Source organism: Siniperca chuatsi, linkage group LG11, assembly GCF_020085105.1.
Source record: "Siniperca chuatsi isolate FFG_IHB_CAS linkage group LG11, ASM2008510v1, whole genome shotgun sequence".
In the NCBI taxonomy this organism is placed as follows: Eukaryota; Metazoa; Chordata; class Actinopteri; order Centrarchiformes; family Sinipercidae; genus Siniperca; species Siniperca chuatsi.
This window is the reverse complement of record NC_058052.1, coordinates 19,909,575-19,934,264: the sequence shown is the minus strand read 5'-3', so window position 1 is coordinate 19,934,264 and position 24,690 is coordinate 19,909,575. Positions and strand designations below refer to the sequence as shown.

General features: G+C 38.0%; 1 protein-coding gene across 8 annotated transcripts in view; it reads left to right on the top strand.

Annotated features, from left to right (window-relative positions):
- Positions 1–24,690, top strand: part of grid1a (glutamate receptor, ionotropic, delta 1a) — a 226,702-nt gene that overhangs the window by 135,778 nt on the left and 66,234 nt on the right. For 7 of the 8 annotated variants that reach the window (XM_044214808.1, XM_044214807.1, XM_044214809.1 and 4 more), the window contains 2 exons: positions 6,503–6,787; positions 20,046–20,251. In XM_044214808.1, coding sequence (XP_044070743.1) covers positions 6,503–6,787; positions 20,046–20,251 — 491 coding nt within the window. The remainder of the gene's footprint in view (positions 1–6,502; positions 6,788–20,045; positions 20,252–24,690) is intronic. The other variant, XM_044214814.1, reaches the window with a different exon arrangement.

Genomic DNA, 24,690 nt, shown 5'->3' with positions numbered 1-24,690 from the left:
TGTGTGGTGAAGAGCTACTATGTTGTGGGAAGCTGCCAAAAGCAGAGTGGAAGGGCCCATTCATAATGAGGAAATGACATAACACCCAGTTTCCTCTTAACTGAGTGTGATATGGATCATTTAAAGCTCTTATGAATCTTCCACCAGCTAAAACATAAAATTAAAAAAAACTGCATTTTGTGCCAGTTGCCCCTACTGAATGCTTAAAAACCATCAATGAACAATTTAGTGGTTGAGTATCTCAAGCTCAGCACTTTTGTAATATAATTTGTTTTTAAAAGAGGAGGAACATGATCCAGCATTGATTCACAGAAGTACACAGAGGTATTGATGTAGATGACAATCAGTGATTGATTTTCCTCCAAACCTAAACTCATTAGTATTCCGGAATCACATCTTCCTTATCTCATGATTTCATATTTAGAGGGAATAAGTAGGTGCTCATCCTAAAAATACCAAGGAGGAATATAATACAGTCAAAGCCTTTGCAAATGTCCTCTGATGATACAAAACAGACAATATTTCATTCTGAATCATGTATTACAAGCTGTCTCAATTAGATCAATTACCAGCCCGTTTTTCCAGGGTGTCAAATACCAACATTTTGTCACACGCCTCTGCGTTGTATACAGACGCACAAGGTACCTTTTTAGTGTTTGTATGAGATGCACAGGGCTGCCAGAAAGACTTAAGGTCGTCGGGTGACATAGTATAAGAAGTGAGAGAGTCTGCCTTGGGTGGAGTGGCTGAAACAACACAGCACTTTCACCCAGGAGACTGGGGTTTGAGCCCCATGTGAAACCAAAAGTTAACGTTGTTATTTAAAGTTTTAACTTACATTACAAGTCATGTCACATGACTTAAGTCCCTTACATCATGTGAATTCCTACTACCTAACCAAGTTCAGTTTCTGAAGGCATCTCCTACAGACGCTAAAGTAGTTTCTGAAGGCGTCTCCTACAGACGCTAAAGGGTACCATGTGCGTCTGTATACAGTGCCAAGGGGCGTGATGCCCCTGGGAATGACAACGGGTTGGAGTTACACCATTGTCATTGCAGGGTAGTGTTGTTGACAACATCACAGCATTTATCTCAGTGGAGACGCTCTCCTTTGTATTCCAGGATTGTGCTCTGAGTCAAAGCAAACTAAATGAGACGGTCTTATTTAGACTGTGAAATCACTGAGATTTAGACCCAATTTATGCAATATTCACTACAGCAGTGGTGTGGTGGTTTGTTTCATCCCTTCATATTACATTGGTAAGGTAGAGTACACTGATGACATCATGTTTTCATGGGCAAACAGATTGGGTGGAACAAAGTTGTAATTTTTTCAGCCTGTTCTCTTGATAATTTTCCCACTCCCTAGACCATCCGTGCATAACTGAACTGGTCTGATGAGGCGAGGACTTCTGCAGAAAAATGCTGTGCTTTTGTTGATCAGCCCTAATCCGTGTGGCAGATGTCCTTTATAACAGTTTCAATTATGAGTGTAGGAACATGAAAGAATCACTTACAATCTCCCAGCCTCTTCCCTGCTTTGGTCTCTGAATTTGCTGACTTGATTACTGATTTGTTGACTCTTTTAAAATCCATCCATCCATTTCAATTCATACACACAGTCTATGCATTTACCATTAGTCCAAATAAATAGAATTTTAATATATCAATGGTTTTAGGATGCTTCATATGCGTTATCCTGGCAAAGGAAGCTATTCATTTAAGGTGCATGTATAAGACTGCTGTTATATGCTGACATTTAATGTCAGATCGCTAGCAGGAAATGAGTGATGGCCTCTATCCATTTCAGGCGGGAACATTTAAGAGTCATTATTCCACCATTATCATCCTTGCCAATGACTGTGGAGCACTCCTGCCTCCTGTCAGTGGGCTGTCTGCTGTATAATGGGCCCGGGGTGTCCATTATGAAGCCAAAATGGCTGCAGACCCACAGGTCTCTACTCTACGGGTCATAAAAAGAAAAAACTTTCTTTTTGGACCCCTTCTTTTAGCACAAAAACTAAGGTAATTTTGCTAACACTAGGTTTAACAGTACTACAGGCACAAAATAAAGACAATAAAATAAAGACAATCATTTTGACCACAGTTTCTTGATTACGGTAAATATGCCAAGATATCACAATTAATTTGGTCCTGATATATTTTAGGGCTGAAACTAGGAGTTACATTCATTATCATTTAATCTGTTATTATTAGATTAGATTATATCTTCGATTTATCAGTGTGTTTAGTTTATGAAATGTCAAAAAAAAAATTAAATGCCCATTACAAGTTGTGAGAGCCCAAGGTGATGTCTTGAAATGTCTTGTTTTGCCTACCCAACAGTCTAAAACCCCAAAAGATTACATTTTAAATATTAAACACAGAAAAGCGGCAAATCTTCACATTTGAGAAGCTTAAACAAGAGAATGTTTGCCATTTTACAATTAATCGATTTAACAAAATTGTTGCTCTAATAATTGCTTCAGATCTAATATATTTACAGTGGTGTGAAAAAGTGTTTGCCCCCTTCCTGATTTCTTATTTTTTTTGCATGTTTGTCACAAATGTTTCAGATCATCAAACAAATTTAAATATTAGTCAAAGATAACACTAGTAAACACAAAATGCAGTTTTTATATTTATATTAAAAAGGTTGTTATTATTAAGTGAAAACAAAATCCAAACCCTGTGTGAAATAGTGATTGCCCCCTAAACCTAATAACTGGTTGGGCCACCCTTAGCAGCAACAACTGCAATCAAGCATTTACGATAACTTGCAATGAGTCTTTTACAGCGCTGTCGAGGAATTTTGGCCCACTCATCTTTGCAGAATTGTTGTAATTCAGCCACATTGGAGGGTTTTCGAGCATGAACTGCCTTTTTAAAGTCATGCCACAGCATCTCAATAGGATTCAGGTCAGGACTTTGACTAGGCCACTCCAAAGTCTTCATTTTGTTGTTCTTCAGCCATTCAGAGACCTCACAACATCATCCAAAGAACTGCAGGCCTCACTTGCCTCAGTTAAGGTCATGAGGTCTTGTTCATGACTCCACCATAAGAAAGAGACTGGGTAAAAATGGCCTGCATGGCAGAGTTCCAAGACGAAAACCACTGCTGAGCAAAAAGAACATTAAGGCTCATCTCATTTTTGCCAGAAAACATCTTGATGATCTGCAAGACTTTTGGGAAAATACTCTGTGGACTGACGAGACAAAAGTTAAACTTTTTGGAAGGTGTGTGTCCCATTACATCTGGCGTAAAAGTAACACCACATTTCAGAAAAAGAACATCATACCAACAGTAATATATAGTGGTGGTAGTGTGATGGTCTGCGGCTGTTTTGCTGCTTCAGAACCTGCAAGATTTCTGTGATGAATGGAACCATGAATTCTGCTGTCTACCAAAAACTCCGCCATCTGTTCGTGACCTCAAGCTGAAGCGAACTTGGGTTCTGCAGCAGGACAATGATCCAAAACACACCAGCAAGTCCACCTCTGAATGGCTCTGAATGAAAAAATAAAAAATCAGGAAGGGGGCAAACACTTTTTCACACCACTGTATGTTTAAAATTGTTACATGCAGCATCTTTAAACTGGAATCCGTGCAGAAATAACACCTCTCTCTGTAAAGTTTATAGTGAGTACGGTGCATCTGAGAAAACTTATCAGGGAACCAGAAACTCTCTGAAAAAGCACTGCCTCTGTTTTCAGTGCGTAGTACAGTACACAGTTTGTTACCAACTGACACATTTAGACATATCAGTGTTAAAGCATGCTCTAGATTTGTACTGCTGTCGATCACATGACTTCCTACTGAGCAGAGTATTAGCATTTCATGTTGCACTAAGGAATATTTGCCAAGTGCCCTGTTGCACATGTTGGTGCCCTTGTAAGTCTCTTTCTGCCTCGCTCCCACACACACAAACAGTAACACACTTCCTGCTCCAGAGAAGAGCGCTGTCTTTCTTGCACTCTCCTGAGCATTCATGCAAAAAGCTGCAAATAATCCCTCCATTTCTCTTGTACTTTTTTCCTCGTCCCGTCTCGTTCTGCATCCTCTTCCTTGTTCTACTTCAACTAGAACTACAGTGCATTTCCCTCTCCCTCGGCTGCCTGACATTCCTGTTTTCCCTGCTCCTCCTCCATATGTTATTTAGATGCCCCTGTACTCATGATTTACACAGCCTTAATGTAGTCCTGTGCTTGCAGTCAGCAGATGAAATCATCATTTGTCACATTAATAGTCCTCCCCCTCTGCCATACATTCACACACATCACAACCCTTTCCCAGTATGACTCTATTCAACACCTCCTCTTATCATCCTTCCTTTTCTCCCCCTCCACACCCCACCTTCTCAGACCTCTCGCCTTTTTTCCAAAACCATTCTCCTTTTTATTCACCTCCTCCTTCACACCTCCTCTGGTATCATGGTGGATTTAACTTAATGGTATCAATACCTGTAAATGTTTATGATTTGTTCATTTTGTGCCGTCCTTGTGCTTCTTAAAATGCTCAGTATCAAGGGTTGGTATGATATAATATGGTCTTGTTCTGCAGTATTGTTGCTTTGTGCTAAATTTTGCAGACATTGAAGTAGACTATATAATTAGGTGGTTTTATGAAATGCAGTGAGAGGACATTTAATTGCTATTTTGTACAATATGCTCAGCTGTTTATGCTGAAATTATAAGAGCCCTGCTGTGTGAGAAATAGTGACTTGAATTTTAAAGGCAGCATTTGCCATAGCCTATCCTTCGTCACATGCAAAATTAGACAATCCCGGGAGTAGATGATTATGCAGCTCATAACAGAGATAGAGCTTAAAATGAAATGCAAATTCAATATTCTTCATTTAAACTGCTTTTGGATGCATTTGGATTCACATCACTTTATCTTTCCTGCTAATTTCCTATTTCTGTGTTTTGTGTCTTGTAACCTAAGAGAGGATACAAATACGTTTTGCTTTATGGTTTGTATACTCCACAAAAACGGTGGGTCAAGAGTATAGGGGCAACAATTATGAATGTGTATTTTTCCTCTAAGGAACATGAGAATAATATAAGCTGTTTCAACTGTGAAAGTAATATTGGTTTAGAATAAATCTTGTATCTTGTGAAAATTGCCTTATTTGATGCAGTTAGTTTTAGCCTAAACCTGAGAATGTGAAATTAGGATTTCTGCAGATGAATTTTTAAAGAGCACTTGAAAACCAACTGTAGTAAAAAGTAAAAGTAAAAAGAGCCTGTATTTTAATTTTTCCTTTACACTACACATATGTACTGTATATACTGTATTAAAGATAAAGGCATGAAATGCAAGTAAAATTGTGTTGTATAATACTTCTTTACAGGGAAAGTAAAGAAATCTCAGCTATCTTTAGTATGCACTAAACATATTGCCAATTTTGGTTGAATGAATCATCTTTTTAAGTCATTGATCAACCGTCAGATCATTTCAAGAGCACATATTGAATGCCTAATATGTCAGATCACTGCAACCGCAAGTCTACCCACTGTCATTAAATATTTATACCACCACTTACATAGAAGACATATTGATAATTTTCATCTTTAAAAGATATTTGGCAGTTTGTCCCAGCAGACATGCTGACCTGCCCTCTAAATCTAGATCTAAAGCAGATTTTGCCCAAATTACATGTGTAAATAAAAATGTATGGATGTTAAGACCCATCACAGACATTACAAGCATGTGTCTGCAGTCTTAATCTGGTTTACAAATTTTCACCATTTGTACATGAAAGAGAGAGAGTGAAGGGTGTGTAGGACAATATTCAGTTTAGACTCATAGGAGGAATCATTTTGCATCTAACCTTCTGCATCCAGCCAAAATATTCCTTATTTTTATTTGTGACAGATTCCTCCCACTCACACTCCACACTCCCTTTGCTCTCTGATTCATCTGCTGTCTTCAAGTGACTGTTACCTTTAGCAAGAATTTTTACTTTAATCAGCGGTCTCATTTTTGTCTGGGGACAAGGATTAGAGGATGCCCCCCACTGAATCTACTGAATCTTTCATCTACACATTATAATACAACTTCAGCATCAACCCCCTACTTTCTGTGATCTGTTCTCAACTGCAGAGGCTCAGATGTAATCCTAAGTAGGCTAGACATTCTTAAGCCCAGTTGTGCACACTTTTTTGAGTAATGTATAGCACTCTTAAAAGCTGAAAAAATTATTTTTTGAAATTAAAATCTTGTTGGAATTGATTAGTTTGAATTGACTTGGAAAGCATATCTAACAATGTTTTATCTCATTCCTTCTCCTCGTCTCTTTTTCTGACCCCATTTTTGCCATATTGCCATAAATATACTTGTTCGTATTTCTTTCTTCCTCCTCTATCCCTTTTATATGCTTCTGTGTCCTTCGTCCTTACTTCTTCAAATGCTTATCTCCACCTCTCGACCTTGCATTCTTTCTTCTTTATTCCTTTCGCTTCATCCACTTTCCCTCTATTTTTTCTTCCCTCTTTCCAGCTTGTGAGTTGATGAACCAGGGGATCCTTGCTCTGGTCACATCCACGGGCTGTGCAGCCGCAAGTGCCCTGCAGTCTCTGACAGATGCAATGCACATTCCCCACCTCTTCATCCAGAGAAATGGGGATGGTGCACCCCGCACTGCCTGCCAGCTCAACCCCAGCCCAGACGGAGAGAGCTACACATTGGCTGCCCGTCCACCTGTTCGAATTAATGATGTCCTGCTCACCCTTGTCTCAGAACTACACTGGCAGAAGTTCATCATCTTCTATGAGAGCGACTATGGTGAGTTGTGACAAATGGGAGCAGTTGATGGCTAAATGCATCTTATAAACATGACATTTGTACGCAAGACATTTGTATGTAAGATGTTCTCAGCTCTTTAATTTAAATGTAAATGCTCCAAAACCATCTCCAATGTCATGACTGCCGCTGAAGTAAAGCTGAGTTGGAACTAAGATGAAAGAACATCACCACTCCCCCACACAGACACACACACAAACACACACATACTGTACACACTGCTAAAAAAATAAATCAAAGTTCAGTAGAAATTGTTGGGAAAAACAAGATCGCATTGCCGCATTCACCATTATTAGCATCCTTATGATGAGACGAGATCTGTGCCTAATTGGCTAATTTGTGGCACCAGAGAATGAGGGTGTGTCCCAACAGTACGTTTTATATTCTCAGATGTTCTCTATTTCTGTTTCATTATTCTCACCACGACACCCCTGTGGACCAGACCTTTCCTGACCCACATTTAGCAAAAGGCAAAGGACTGTGGATCGAGGGGTGATTGGCAAGGCAGTACAAGGGCAGAAAGATGAAGAGAATATATTGCTGCATTGGCATTCCTCAGATGCTACTTTGCCACTGCTGGCTAATCTTTTAACTACTTGGAAGAGTGCAATCTAAAAGGGAGTGTAAATCTGTTTTATTTTTTTCAGTACAGTGGAAGCTACAGTTGATGTAGTGTATAGTAAAGGAAGCCCTCAAGGGAATACAGCCACCCACTACCCCCAGTTTCAATCCCACAGTTTGGACTTTTATGGAATGTATGTGACATGCTATCTTTACAGAGATCTGTCCTTGGATTTGTTTCTGACATTGGCACTCTTTGTAGAAAGTGCACTCTCAGCATCTGACTAGCTAGCTTGCTGTCTGTCTGATAAGCTGTCTTGCTATCTGACTAGCTGTCTAACTAACTTGCTCTCTGTCTGTCTCACTAGCTTTCTTGCTAACTTGCTACCTTGCTCTCTGTCTTTGTCTGTCTGTCTGTCTGTGTCTGTCTGACTACCTTGCTCTCTTTGTCTAACTAGCCAGCTGTCTGTCTGACTTGTGTGCTAGCTTTTGTACTGTCTGTCTTGCTTTCTATCATCTATCTGCATTTTAAGGACTTTTCAAGCAGTTTTCCCCTGGCTCAATACAGTTACATTCATTGAATCATATCCTATCAGGAACTCTTTATGTATAATATCCCACCCCAGCACAATGCACTATAGCCTTAAATTGCAAGTCCTGTGAGAGGGAACCTATGTCTAACGCATGAAGGCTCAGTTTAACAAGGCACTGTTGGTGAGAAATAATGGATGGGAATACTAGTTCTAACAAAATAGCCCTTTAAGTCTGCTAAATTAGGTGCTACAAAGTCTGCCCCATTGACATTTGCGCTTGTGTTACACTGTTTAACTGTTTAATTAAGGAATGTAGCTGCTAATTAGGATCCTCATCACAGAACAGTCAAAATACCCGTGGTGCCTGCCTTGAAGCAGTACTACAGTGACCCACTGCCTAGAGAGAACTACTGTCTGCAAATCTGTGTTGGCACACTATTTAAAGAGATAGTGAATGATGATTTTGAACTTGAGACGTGTGAATAGGGAGAAACGGCTGCAACAGTTACTCAGATTATGTATTTGTGTGTGTGTGTTTCATGTTCTTATATCCCGGTGGGGACTTTAACTTGAATGCACACTAACTCATGGGGATTTGTGTCACCGTGGGGACAAACATTGAGGTCCCCATGGGTATAGACTGCTTTTTGAGGATTAAGACTTGGTTTTAGGGTACAGGGTACAGTTAGGTTAAGGTTAGACATTTAATTGTGGTGGTTAACGTTTAGGGTCAGAGGCTAGGGAAAGCATTATGTCAATGACTGTCCCCCACGGGGATAGTGAAACAAACGTTTGTGTGTGTGTGTGGTAATGAGTAATTTAACACGTTACCTATGATAAATGTAGTCAGTGTTTACTTTCTCAAACTTGAGTTGAGTTGTAGTACTTTCCTGAACTGGAGGTTGGTTTTGTGTGAAATTGTTAAGTGCTAGTGCCAATACAGTACCTGAGTTTAAAAAAAAAAAATAAACTTTTCTTTTTATATACTTTAAAAATATAAACATTTCCTAACTTTTTCCTAAACAAAATAGTTTAAAATTAGCAAATTTTTGATTGAAATGCACCTAACGTGCAGCAAAGTTAAGAGGAGAGTCAGTCAGTACTTGACTGACATCTCATCACAGTACAGTGTGTGCTCACTCACATAGTCCCGAGGAGTGGTCTAATCAAAAGAAATAAAAAAGACTACTCTACCATTGGTATGGAGATTAGGTATAATTTTTTGTCCTGAACATGGATTTGTTCAGTAACAGGGTTAAAAGGCTACTAGTTATAAAAGTACCTTCTGACACAAACTGAATTTTCTTACATTAAGTGAGGCTGTCATGTCTAAGTTAAGGAAGCCATCCTCCATATAATGCATACAGATAGTTTAAATGCCAAATCAAGATAATAACAAGGTCAGATTTAAAATAGTAAGAATTAGGAAATTTATGACCTTTTAAAAGATTTTTAAAAGGTACTGTCTTTAACCCTAATAGGTCAGGCCACTGTAATTGTTTCTTCATAGGGTTCTCTAAGAAATACTCTCTGACAGCTACAGCTTATTCATCACAGCACACCAATTCTTAGGTTTCTGCACTAGCTTCTAGTTTGTCATAGAGTAGAGTTTAAAATACTGCTAATTGCCTAGAAATATCTCAGTAGTTTAGTACAAAAAATACTTAACATCTCTTAGCCTTTTGCTGGTCATCTGGTAGTGTTCTGCTAACTGTCCACAAAGTTTAAACTAAACACAAAGAAGCAGCTTTTCATTATTATACTGCACATAGACTCTGACTACATTTAAAACCTTTAAAAACAAATCTGTTCTCTGCCTTCGACAAAATCTTCCACACTGTTATCCACCTTGTGATTAAATCCTGAAATACCTCCTATTTTATTTAATCGAAAAATGTGTTTACGTCTTTTTGATTTGTGCTTTAAATGTCTTAAGCACCATTTCCTTTTTTAAGTCTTATGTATTATGTAAATCACTTTGAATTGCCTTTAAAGGTGCTATAAAAAAAACTTGCCTTGGCCCTTGAATACTGCTAGTTGTTTGTAAATCACTAAATGGTTTTGGACAAAATATGCCTGGCATCTGCTGATTGTTCCAGAATTACATCCAAACTTGGTGAAGCTGCTAAGTCTAACATTATTCTTTCACTATCACATATTTGGTTTTAAGCATTGGTAGCCAGGTTTCCATCCAAATGTGGCAAAAATTTTAACGAAATTTACAGAAAATCAGCATAAGAAAATGCTAATTAATGCACGTTTCCATTCACTACTGTTATGTGAATATTAGAAGTTGAGCGCAACAGTTAGTGGCAATAATACTCCAGTCAGGTGCCATAAAATCACTGCAGAGGACGATGACACAACGAGATGACATAATTAAGAGTGCCTGTCAAACCTCAGTGGAAAACAGGATGGAAAAATAGCATTTATGTTTGTTTCGTGTATTAATTTGAGGAATGTTAATGTTTCCTCATCACTCCACACAGACGTTTAAGTCACATGCTTCATGTACGTCATTCGCCATGTCTGTTTCCATTGCACTATGTCGCATTTTGCTTTTTGGAATTTCTGGCGTTTCGATCCACCTGTTTTTATGCACATTTTCAATTTGTGCATAAAAACAGGTGGATGGAAGCACTCTTACTGTCTTATTCTTATGCAAAGCACTCTCTGTGAAATGTGCAATACAAAGTTAGTAAAGTTTGATTAGACAACATTTGGTCCATTACACTTAATTTATTCAGTCAGAGGGCTAACATGCTGCTTGATAAAAGTTGATTCAAATTCAGATTTTGAAAATGATTCAGCATGTGTTTGTTGGCAGAAAAGTTTGACCACAGAGTGATTTTTCAAGTCCATTTATTAATTTCTCTAAATGTTGTAGAACAAGTAAAAGGCTTTACATAAGGTGAACAAAAACATTCAGAATGGATTATCAGGTGGTTTGTCATTATTTTTAGTTAGTTTTGCCATCCATTTGTGGATTTAAAAAATGAAATGTACTGAATGTATGGCCATATACAGTTTCTCCAAGATATATAGATCTAAGTAAAATACCTACCTTTTCTCCTTAATAATTTGCTTTTCTTTTTTTTAACATTAATCTCCATAATGCCAGGCTATTCCATTCATAATTACAGGGTGTATTGTCTTTTTTCCTACTCCTCCCATCACCATCATTGCTAAACGTAAGCACAATTTTGAACATCTCATTGCTTCCAACACGTGCTGTCAGATCAGTGATAATCAAACAGCGGAAAAGAGATTATGTAAATTTACTCACAGCGCAGGACCTCAGATCAGGTTCTCAGTGTGATCTTGTCAAAGCCTTCCTGTCTCCTCTCTTCACCTATGAAGAGGTCTATGTTTAGCATGAAAAGGGCAGGAAGTACACTGTGACATCCCCATCAGTAGGAGAAGTACCTTTCATCATATTTGTCACATTCTTGAGCCATATCCAATGGTTGTTGTACCAAAATTTTTGTTTAGGTTTGCCAGAAATGCCTAGATTGTAATTATGTTCTTCATCTTGTGGAGTTGACACAGATAGCTGCAACTAATGATTATTTTCATATGAGGATTATTTTCTCTATTAATTGTTTCATCATAAAATATCAGAAAAGAATGGAAAAAATGTCCCTCAAAATTTCCCAAAGCCCAATTTGATATATTTAAAGTGCTTGTTTTGTCTGAACAACAGTCCAAAAGATAAAGATATAAAGTATATAAAGTTTACAATCATGAAAGACTAAGGAAACCAGAAAAAACCCATTTGAGAATGTGGAACTAGTGAAATAATTTTTGCTTAAAGAAAAACTTTTATTATTTTCCATTAATTTCTGTCAACTAATCAACTAATTGTTTCAGCTTAAGTTTCATACAAACAATTGAAAGACCAAAAGTAAATCAACAAATGATAAAGTAAGCTGCTTTGTAGCACCATCACTACTGAAAGCACAGTAACATTATCAAAATCCATGCTTGTCACAAACCTCAAGCTCCCCTCTCAAGTTTGATAACATTTCGTGGCATGGGAGTCTTTTTATTTTTATTCCGATAGCAAAAAGCAGTAAGTCTATATAGGAAATTTAGCTGTTAACCTGAGTTATCAACCAGAGCAGAAACCTGGTTGTTAAAGTACCTGTAATATATCACTACACTGCAGAGATGGTTGTGTTTTAATGTTTTATTTTTAACATTACAGTAACATGGCTGCAAGATGCATTGAGATGGTTTATCACGTATTGTGATGCTGTTATCATATTAGCCTATATATACAACATGAGAATAAAACATATGACTCATTAGCTGATGCACTGAGAGTCAGACAGTGAGACCTTATTTAACCATTAAATAGCAGTTATAGTAATATTTTGGACTGTAGAATGTTATCAGTACTGCCAAGGAATGTCCTTTTCCCCCTCAGCCTTAATCAGATTTGCTGATTGACTGTGACTATCACAAGGCACTGTGCTGTTCAGAGCATTCAGTCTGTGGATCTCCATCTAGTGTAATGTATAATATAACAGAAAGATGGGAGTTTTTGATTATTTCAGAGATTGGAAAGATCATCTCATGCTGTTATTTTTTAATCTGATATTAAAAATCATACCAGAATGAACATGTTGAAAAAAGGACATTTCATTCATAAATTCATTAAAAGCATGATTGCTATACGGAGGCCATCTTTATGGAACATGTAAAGTAGGAGTGAACTTTGTGTGATGGATATCTAGATCCAGTGGTGTGATAAGGCTGTAGCTTGCTGGGCTGCTGTGTCATCAATTTGCTGATGGTGCGTTAGTCTATAAAAGCAGATGAAAAGAAAGAGCACTTACTCACATGCAGCCCCAGGCATCACACTGTAGCACTACGTACAAAGAATTGTCCAAAACCTCATCATCTATATTACACTTATCTGGACAATTATTATTATAATCTATCATGTTTCTTTAATCCTTTGTTTTTGCATGTTGAGAGCAACACCAGGCTCTGCAGTAGGAGAGCACGGGGTGAGTTTTGTGTTTCATTACAGCTTAAACAGCTGGCTTCCCTGACCTTAGGGGCAGAGTGTAGCTCAGTGTAATGAAGTGAGTCAGGGAAGCTGATTCATTCCAGTCTCCACCAATGCATCAGTTGCATAAAAGGCACATTATGTAAACAGCTTCTAAGGCTTCACCTCTTCTGGTTCCATTTGTCAGTGTACATTTTCAACACATAATTTGATTCGCTGTTATGAGGAAGCGTGTTCCATAATGTCTTTCACAAGTTACCGAAATAACCTTATTCTTATGCAAGTGGAGCTCCATAAGAATCAGGACGACATTGCATTATGACTACAAAACATCCTTATGTGGTTTTGCCTTTTGTGCCTTCAGGCAAATAAGAGAGAACGAAAATATATGATAATACTATAATAGCCCATTGCTAACTAAAAGACCATTTACGCCTTCTAAGATTCAACTTTTTCCTTTGTGTAGTTTGTGTTCTTTCTTTTGTCCTTTTTTGTTTTTCTTTTTCTCACTTCCCTTCGTTCCGTCTTTCTTTCTCATCAGTAACAGTTTTTTACAGCCAATGCTGTTTTGCTTCCTTCAAACAATGCTACTTTTTGCAGATTTCAGCCATGCTCTCTGACACTGCTGAAGAGTAATCTAATGCCTCAGCTTTTTATTTGAAAAGGACAAAATAGACCCAGAGCATGTCAAGGCCACAAAAGTTCATCTCTCCCACTGAAAAACAAACTTGACGGCAAACTCTCGCATTGCCGTCAAGGACCATGCAGCCCTTTGGGCTTTGTGAGCATTCTTCTCAAACCGACCAGAGTGCTCAGATATCAAATGAAACTTTCAAACACAAACAATTGTTCACTGTTGTCTTTTGGCTGCATTTAAATGACATTGACTGAATCTGCAGTTGTGGGTTAAGTTCATGCAGTGAATTGAAAGATGTGGTTTTATTCCATTTAATTTTACATTTGACCATGACCAGTCACAACCCAGGTTCATGCTCTCTTCTCTGCTTGTTTTTCAAACCCAACCATGTCTTTAAATATACACTGTTCAGCAGAATGGCTTCAAATTGAATAAGTCAGTCATGCCATGCTTTGTTTTAAATCTGACACAATATGCCTGTCTATCTGGCCCACACCTGCTCAAACAGTAAGCTACTGATGACAGCTTGAATGCAAGATGAAAGTCACTTCTCACTGTTCAATCAGGTATTGGATATCCATTATTTTTATTATGAACATTGACTAAAACTCTGCATTCACCTCTAAACCAAAAATTGCCCGCTCTGTTCTAGTACTGCTAATATAAATTATTTTAAATGATGGCTCTAGGGATGCCAGTGTCAGTCTGTTGGTTGGTCCACCACTTTGGTCCGGACTGAAATATCTCAACAGCTATTAGATGGATTGCTATGATATTTAGTAGTCATTTATGGTTCCCAGAGGATGAATCCTAATGACTTTGGTGATCCCCTGACCTCTAGCACCACCATGAGGTTTACATTTGTGGCTTTGAGTGAAATGTCTCAACTATTGGATGGATTGCTATGAAATTTGGTATAGACATGACCCTATCAGGATGTAACAACTTTGGTCATCCCTTAACTTTCCATATAACTCCATCATCAGGTCAAAATTTGAATTTGTCCAATACTTAATGACATTCCCATCAGCCTCAGCTGTACTTTGTGTTTACTGCAAATTAGAAAATGTTAACATACTAAACTAAGTTGGTATGTTAGCTGGTTAACATTGTAAACATTACACCTGCTTAACATCAACATGTTAGCATTGTAAATGTGAGTATGTTAGCATGCTGACGTTGGCACTGCTGTGCCTAAGTACAGCCTACAGTTATCTGTATGCCTTTTGTAAATTACATTTAATGTTATCTTACACAGTACTCACAGTTGTTTGTATGTAAAAGGAAGCCAGCTATTGATCCTGTGTGGGAGGGTGGACAGTGGGTAGACTATCTGCAAACAAAAGCTTCTGTAAAATTGCCTTGTCATTGTCATTTTATCATAACAAGGAGAGCATAAAAGGCAACTGAGGCACGATTATAGGAAATCTTAAAGAAGGGTCAATTTTCTTAAACATCAGTAGGCTCCTTGGCAGGTCTGTCTCCGTTAACGTGCACTTAGTAATGACTTTGGAGCAGCTGCATCTGTCTCTGCCCACCCTGTAGTGACTGGCTCTCTGTTAGAGGAGGAGAGAATTAGGCTGGGGTTAGATGTGAGATTGATTAAACTACTTTTGGTCCCAAGTAGGAGGTGATTCCTAATGTAGAAAGTGCATTTTTAACATGGGCAGGGTCTGAACTTGGACAAACACAAAGGATATCTCCTGCAGAGTTTGTAGCAAGTCAGTAATGTGAGGGTTAGGGTTAGTGACAGATCTGAGACAATGAAGCAAGCCTTTTTGAGAGCAGTGAAGATGCTTCTGTGTAATGACATGCTATTTCATATGCTTCATATTGTTACTTTATTTAATCAAAATTGATGCTACATTTAGGCCATAAGGTCTATAACACTGCCAGTTAACTTGTCTGGTAATTTCACAGGGAGTGAGCATACAGGTGACCTTCAATTAATTGGCTTTCCATACAAATAGAGAGAAGGAAAAGATCAAGTATAATAGAGAAGGAAAGGTGTGTAAAGGAAGAGAAACTGTGAAAACATAGAATATTTTAAGCTATGTTATGCAGTATATACAGTTCTTACCAGTCAGGGAATAGTCTGACACTTGATAGTTGTCTCTATTAAATCTCATCTGGATTCGCCAGGAACCACTGAGAAAATGTTAATCACTATGATAGTAGGAAATGATAGGAAGTAGGAAATATACAGATATTGCTCCATTATTCTCCTCACTAACAAATGTTGATTACCAGTTGGAAATGAAGAAAAAAATTCTGCATGAGCACACAGAAGGCATTTAACCTTCTTGTGAAAGGGTAAAATAATTGGTAAGCCCTAATTTGCATAGTTCTGTGTTGATGCTCCACAATCAGGTGACAAAAAGTAGAAGTTCAACAAAATGTCTCAGGCCAATTTTCATAACCTGACCTCATTTATAATTTTAAAAACTTGAAATTTAACCCTACTGTCTTTTGCAGGGCTGATTTTTCTACTTTTGATTGATTCCTGATGCTGCATTATTTTAAGTTTTTTATTTTTATCATTCCATTTGCATTCTGGCCTAACTGTCTCTCGTCTAAGCAAACAGCATTGTATCATACCAAAAGCGTGTCAGCCAAACTTAAGTAGGGCAATTAATTTCATTCCCCTCTTGGACTAAAACTTGCATGGCAATGTTATAAGCCAAAAATGCAATCACTGGACAGTATCTTTGAGCCCATTCACCAGGCCTGGACTGAGATAATAATTCAGTCTGGGAACTGTAACTCCTGCCCAGCCCGCTCTGCACATTCAGACCAGACTGCTTATATGGAAGCCATTTTGTTGATAGGGCTTTCCTTCAGTTTTTATAGTCTTTGACCAGCAAAGGAAAAAACGATGCAATATATTCATGCCTACCAAAAGTATAATAGTTAACAGCCGCTTTCTTGAACTTGACAGATAAATGGACCACAGTTAAATGACAATAATAGATTTGGACCTCCCGTGTCCATACAATGCATAAAACTCTAAGACTCAGGAAAGGCTCAGTAGTGATGATTTTAATTTCAATAGGCTCAACAGAAACCACAGTAAATGTTTCATGAAAATCATTCACACCTCTCCATAAAGCAGAAAAACACAAATTATCTGTGAAGTTGTGCAACAGTAGAGAGATTATACTCATTTGTAAAGAATTACCTCAATAAAAACACCAGAGTTACCAGTTTATTCAGTACACAAAAGCAATCCAGAACTATGTTAATTTTTGAGGCCATATGTAGGGGTGGTTTTAAATTGGACTGTATTGTATTGAAAGATCTTGCTAATGTTTTGACCACCTCCATTTACATACATGAGGGGGACAGAATATCAAAATCATTTCGCCAAACATTTTCTTCTACTTATGTGCATATACCTTGATGTGCTACAAGCTAGCATTTTTGATTTATTACACACTGACCTTGTCCTTTGCTCACTCATAAATTTTGCAGCATTTAGAAACATCTCCATTAAGGGAATGTCTTCTTTATGTGTTCCCTCTGAACCTCACATTTCACTTTTTTATTAGATAGTTCAGATACTTAATATAGTCATATTTACCTTAAACTACTGTGTTAACAAAGTATAGATCTGCAGTCAGTAAAAAGAGGGTGGATTGAAACTGAAGCAGGATTTACTCAATTTCTACTTTCTCTCTGTGTCACTCTAATTGCTCTTTTGGCAGCACATAACACACTTGGCGCTTGATACATTTCAGATTTGTTAAAAAATCTATATTGCATATAATTAACTGATGTTTTTGTTGCAAGAATAACTGATTGCCTTAACAGACTCATCTCAATTTTGAGTAAACACAGGCTGGTAGTTTAGCCGTTTCTCAGGCTTTTCCGCTTGGATTGCAACGCAGCTTGACAGCTCAGTAAAAACCTTTGAGCCCTTTGATCATGATATGCTCATTTCTGCATTGCTCCAATCCAAGAGGGAGTCCCGCTTTAGTTACAGCTCGAGAAAGATGGAGCTGAAAAGGATGTTGGAGCAACTTCATGGGGTGTTTCTCAGTCTCCCCCGATCTATCTTTCCTGTAACATATATATATATATATATATATATATATATATATATATATATATATATATATATATATATATATATATATATATATATATATATATATATATATACTGTTAACTAAAAGATAAGGGAATGGGAGAAACCAAGAATGCTGAGTAAGCTGCCATTTGTCAAAGCGAGAGAGATGATATAGGAGGGGTAGAGAGGGGTTAAGTTTTGATATCTAAAACTTTCAGAAGCAGATTTGTGTTCATAAATGACGCTGTTCAAGCAATGTCCAGAAATCAGACCTTTAATTCCACGTTAATCCTCTTTTCTGCAGCCCTGTCCATGGCTGACACGGTTGCCCTGTGGAAAAGCCTGCTACGGGTTTGGAACGCTGACTTTGAAGTCTGATGTTTCTATCAGGGTCCTGGAGTAGTTATCGCATGGTAGCGTTCCCGCGGTTCTTCATGGGATTAAAAACTCTGTTTGTTACAGTATGTTTCTTCTATTTTCCCTTTTGGGAGATACAAGGTTTTCACCCAACAGCAACATTACAGTATGTTACTATTGAATATAGTTCTTGTCTTTTTTTGATCAGTTCTCCAGATCTCCTGCCGTGTTGATCCAATCTGCACTGCATTGTTCTTCAAGTAGTTAATAAGCCTCTGGGTAGATTTTTGTTACATTAAAAGTCTGTGCTGTTTAAAACCTCCCTGTAGGTTCATCTCATTTATGCAGGTTATACAACATTCATTCATGTTAAGACTTCCATAGACATCAGGGTGTGAATAATGATCCAAAACGTTTTCCATACCTGAAACTCCATACCGGCAGAGTTGACGAAGCCTCTTGGAAAAGTAATAAAATGTCTTCAACTACACAACTTGTTAATTTGTGTACTTGAGTTAGTAATTTGTTTGCTTATTGATTCATCACAAATTTATAGAAGGTTTACCCTTTTATACCCTCTGGGTTTGGTATAATAGAGATGGCTCACACTGAAGAGCAGAATAAATATGAAATCAGATTCTATGTTTAGTCTATAATCAATACTACCCATATGTTACTGCAGCTGAATATTGTATATAGAACATTTTGCAGCCAAAATGAATTGCAGTAGTCCAGTCATGGAACAGGAGGGAAGGAACCATGATTAATTTGCAAATTGTGCTCTAACAAAAGGAGAGATTTCTCAGAGGTTGAGCTTTTGCTCATTGTATACAAAGCAACACCACCAAGGGTAATCATTTCAATTTAGAGACAAATAAAGCAAAGAGGGTGTGTGTGTGTGTGTGTGTGTGTTTGGAAGGGAAAGAGTTTTCAAAGAATGCTGCAGTAAGAATTTGGCGACGCTTCAAAATGATGAATGATTTAATTTCATGTTTTGTTCTGCCCTTTGAACATTTTTATTCTGTGATTTATTTATTTTTTTATTAGTTATCCTAAAAATACATTGCAATACAATGATGACATGGAAAAAATCAAACATTGCATCTCATTTTTTATGATTTGCTTCATATGGTACATAGTTATGTTGCTGTTTCACTATGCCCCAAGGTATAGAGTAATGTGTACCAATATGTTGCTTCACTACTCAGACCAGGTCAAGGGTCTTATTAGCCTAATTTCCAGTTTTTGCCTCGAGCATCTAAAAACTATGTGCCATATCACCTCAAATGATGACCACCCCACCCCAACAGTATGATATTGTAGGCTTGTGTGTGTAGTGCGTTTATGCAGCTATATGTAGGTGTATGCCTCTGTATATTGTCTGTTCTCCGTACTAAAGCACTAGAGCACCCAATGACTCGTTAAACCTCCAGAGATGCAATAGGGGAAAACCCACCCATCCAAACACACACACACACACACACACACACACACACACACACACACAGCCATTGTGGATACAAAAAGAGGTCTGGCCCTAGCGATTTTGCCTAACCTCTCTTTAACAGTGTGGCATGACTTGGCACATGCTGGGCTGCTGCTCCCCGTGTGACTGCTGGGATTGCTGTGCTTATTTTGAGCCCTCTGCTGCACATCACCTTTGATTTGTGTGTAGCGCAGGCTTCTTTTAAGTGGTTTCCTGTATAGTGAACACACACACACACACACAGATCTCTAGGGACAGCAACACCTGCCTGCAGTATCATATCCTTTAAACCCCAGGAAACAGAAAGACAGGAGTGCTTGTTGTGTTTTGTCACGCTTCAGATCAGAAGCAAAGAACGAAACCTGCCTTGAAGCCCTTGGAAGGAAGCCTGAAAATACAGAGTGCATGTGCAGGTGTTGAAAGGACAGGTTGTTTACCCACAATTCTGATTAAATAAATGCTCCGGGTAATAAAGTACTGTATAACATAGCACCTGCCTAAAGTGTTATTCTTTCTCTGTCTCTGTCTGTTTGTGTCTACTCCCATCACCCATTCTCTGGCATTCTTTCTCCTCTTTCAGATATCCGGGGTTTGCAAACATTTATGGACCAGGCGTCTCGGCTGGGTTTGGATGTTTCCTTGCAGAGGGTGGACCGCAACGTCAGCCGAGTCTTTACTGACCTCTTCAACACAATGCGCACTGAGGAGCTCAACCGGTACCGCGACACTCTACGGCGGGCCGTGTTGCTCATGAGCCCTCGAGGTGCACAGGTGTTCATCCACCAGGTAGGCTACATTGCTGAGACTTTTCTTCATCAAGGGATCAGCAACACAAGTAGAGAGACAGTGAAAGAGCCAGACAAAAAACAAGCATTTATTCAATAAAGATGATCACCCATGAATGGAAACACATTTCCCTGGCACCCGTAATCTGACCACTGATCAAACATTTCATAGCCTCAACTGTAGTAAATGAAAAACACAATTCTGTGTGGAATTCTGACAAAACCCAAAGCAGATGGCAGAGATCAGACTGAGATGTGTTTGGCCTTCGATGAGTTGGCCAGAAGAAAACCTCATTTCAGGTGCCAATATTCTGCATGAAATATTACAAATATATCTTTGGACAGCAGAAAAAGTATTTCTACAGTGAAACATTCATTCAGTCTTCATTGCACTGCCAGCGAAGGGAGTTTGTTTACTGTACAGATTAGCTGCACTGCATATTATGACCCCAGGCAAAGTTCTAACAATGTCAACTGTGTGTAACCACAGAGGATTTGCATCTTTCTTAGCTCATACTATCCTAACTGGGAAGCTGTTATTGACCTCTCCTCTATTTGCTCCTTCCACAACATGTTGCTAATTATAGCAGCTGGAATCAGGGGAACGTGTAGGAGTTAATGCATCCAACTCACCACTTTAGCGCACATCTTTTCCACTTTCATCTCACCTTGCTAAGTTCAAAGTTTATTCGTTCAGCTGCCCTGTCCTTAAAACAGTTCATAAGAGATGAACTGCTGTGTCTATGACTGACCTAAATACCAATAAACTAAAGGTAATTGGGGTAGATGTTATAATAAAAATAAAAAAACATTTCTCAATGTTCTCCTCACTAAGGGCAGCCAGAAGTGGAAGGTTTTCCTTTAATCATCTGCAGGGATTTTACTCATGTTAACCGCTTGGTCAAACTATGTTGAATAATTATGCACTGTAGTGCTTCTGCATGATTGAAGAACAGACTTGCGTGGCACTGGCAGTGTTGGAGACGGTGAAAAATATTGCAACATAAAAGCAAGCTGAGTGGCTTGTTCTGCCCAGGAAACACGTTACAGTCTGACACTTAATCTTCTGCTCATCTGGCAAGGACAGTGAAACACTGATAAAATATTTTCCAACTCAAATGGAAAGTGTGGACCTCAAATATAGTACAGGGCAATAGACAAAAGGTTGACAGAATATGGTTGTAGATAAAGTTACACACCCTAACACTAACAAAGCTCTTGACTATGTCTTTTCCATGTTGCAATATCAGCTCTTTTTTTATTTATGAATATATATTGTAGAAGGAAATGCAGAAAATTAAAATATTGGGTATCTTTATGATATGTGAAATATGTTCATTGTCCATTTAGAGGTAATGGCAGTTCTCATTTTAGCCTATGTTCTTCTAAACTTATGCTTCTAAATTACTGCATAAAATGTTTTCCAATGTTTCATTTTTAGTTTATTTTCATTTAAATTTTCATGTTCTCAGGATACTGAGGAGGGTTTTTCTCTTGGTGGAGACCTTTTTCACATTTCCTGTAATGCCACTTGCCATGAAAGGAGGACTAAACTTTAGCTCTTGAGTTATGACATTTCTGTATGCCACGATAAGTATACTTATCCATTTTACTTAGTGAAAATGAGTTAGTGCTAGAGTATAGATGGAAGGAACTAAAAAATGCAGTTATTGCATTTGGAGCACACTTGCATAAAAGAGAATCCTTCTGAGATATGTGACAGTACTGTGGTGTACTGTGTGTGCTGCAGTCCTGTCCATAACTGATTTATTGTCTTGAAACCTTAAAAAAACCATATCACATACATATACATGTGATTGTTTCTATGTCTCAAAAGGGTTAACTCTCATTTCATTTTATCTCTGCATATCCCCAATCTTCTGCAATAACTCATTTAATCTATCTATTGTGAGAAAATACTGTAGAAAAAAACCTTAACAGAAGGTCAAAACTTCACTTGTATTCCAATTAGCTTTGTGTAAATGCTCCACTATTAATCTAAAATTGAAGCACTTATATTCAAATAAATCTGTGCGCAGGTTGTGAATACACGAAGGCTTTCAAGTTTCATTAATGACATACTGCTTTGATCTTTTCCTGTACTCCAACGAATTATGTTTTAGTACACCTACACACACAAACTGCTGTAGACATCTTTTCTTCTCATATTGCATTTAATGTTGCCAATTATATTCTTTATCATTCCTTATAAAATTAACATGAGGCATCTTGGGGACTAAGAAATAAGCACAGCTTCACCTTCAGCTTCCAAATGTTCCTGTGAATATGTTAATATATTAGAAGTGGTGGAGATTTGTTAATTCATCAAAGCTTCATTAATACTTTGGTAACTGTTGTCACGGAGCGTACCCATACCCCACCAGAGATATTGGGGGAGAAAATGTAAATATGCTAATATCTGAATGGAGAATGATGATGATGATGATGCCTTGGAGAGTTAAGTACTCATGAACTGTTTCAACACGAGAGAAGTCGACTGAATGCCGGATTAAAAATTCATCACATGACAAATCTTTTTTTTTTTTTCATGACTGTAATGTAAATGTTAGGAAATGTGTTTAATTAAGGAGATTAATGGTATTAGTAGTCTTGACGATTTGTGCAAGGTGTGACAAAATGCGTTAATGCAGTGTTAAGTATTGTTATTGAAACAATTTAACGTTCTGTAGCAGTGTAGCAGTGCTGTTTACCACTGAGACTTGCTCTGTTTCCAGCTTTTTCCTGAATTTTTCATCTGTGTGTTTCAGAGTTCGTTCAGCTCCATTATTTTCTCTTCTGCTCTGCTCTACTTATTCATTATCTATACCTATTTACATGGATGGATTACTAAACAGGCCACAAAGAGACACATAACAAAGCGATGCAAAATGACTACAGAGAGACACAAAACGGCAACAAAGAGACACAAAATGACCGCAAAGAGACACAAACGATCACAAAGAGAAGCAAAATAACTACAGACACTCAAAACAACCACAAAGAGACACAAACGATCACAAAGAGAAGCAAAATAACTACAGACACTCAAAACAACCACAAAGAGACACAAAACAACTACAAACGACGGGGGCATGTCTCTTTCAGTCTGCTATGTAGGGGGCTGGGCCGTCTTTCACATGTCTGTGCCCAGGGGCCCATTTTTTCATAATCTGTCCATGCCTACATATTCCTCTACAAGGTCAGATGGGGGTGAGGGAAAAATGTCCCAGTATGCATTGGACAGATGAAAGAGAGGCACCTTTGTCAGGCCCACAGTTCATCAAAGGACTAATATAGCTACACCATATTAATAACTGTAAGCTCAAGTTCTTAATTCACCTGACTAACATTAAAGGACATAAGTGCGTTAGCAGAAGTCATCCTAAGTCGCATATTCTATTCTGTTCTATTCTGATGATGCTCTACTTCCCTGAGCAACACATACTGTCACAAGTCAGTTGTCACTTCTACAGTCTACTCTCAGGCCAGTCATTTCTCATACTGTGAACAAGATGCATATGTAATTGACAGTGTCTGCGGTTTTATGCTGAAATTCTGGGCTCTTGTTTTCTCCTGTCCAGACAGTTGCCATCTCGTCTCTCGTTCACTGTGGCCATGAGAGGATGTAGCGTCCTCTGTCAGCTTCAGTGTCGCCTTGTTCCTGACACCCAACTACTCTCTGTTCCTTTCATGATAGGGGAACTTCACTTGAGTCACGCAAGCCTTTTTAGAGGGCCATAAAGTGGAATTTTAAGCTTTCAACTGTCCCATTCTACGTCCTTGGGTTGTATTAGTGAGCATTTGCTAAATCACTTGCATAAAATGATGCACATTTAGGTAAAAAAAACTTGACACGTTTTATGAGTTACCAAAGTCACTCTCCAATTAATTGTCAACGGTGCAGCTCCAAGCTATATATCTTGAAGACACCCAAATTAGATTTTTGGCTCCCTGGGTTCTGGCTTTGGGAGATAGTCATTCATTTTCACCAACATTGATTAAAATGCTTTAAGCAATTGAAGTACTTGTACTGAATGTGAATTCTGAAAATGAATAGTATGCCTTTATAGTAAGACTAATACATGTTATCATTAAATATATAATACAAGTATATATTTATAGTGTATAATTATATAAGCAAGCAAACGCGCTTTTCCACATTGCAGTTATGGGCTTAGTCTCATAGGCGTGTGAGTATTTTGGTCTGTATCTCTTTTTTGTAATGTAAGATTAACATAAGTTAAATGTAGGGGGGGGGCAATATGGCCCTAAACTAATATCACAATATTTCAGGGTATTTCTGCGATAAAGATAGTCTTGACAATATGAGAAATCATATATATATATATTTGAAAGAATACATTACCCTATTTTATAGTAAATATTTATTTCACCATTTTAGTTCTACTTAATTCTCCACCATATTTTAGTGTTCACTCA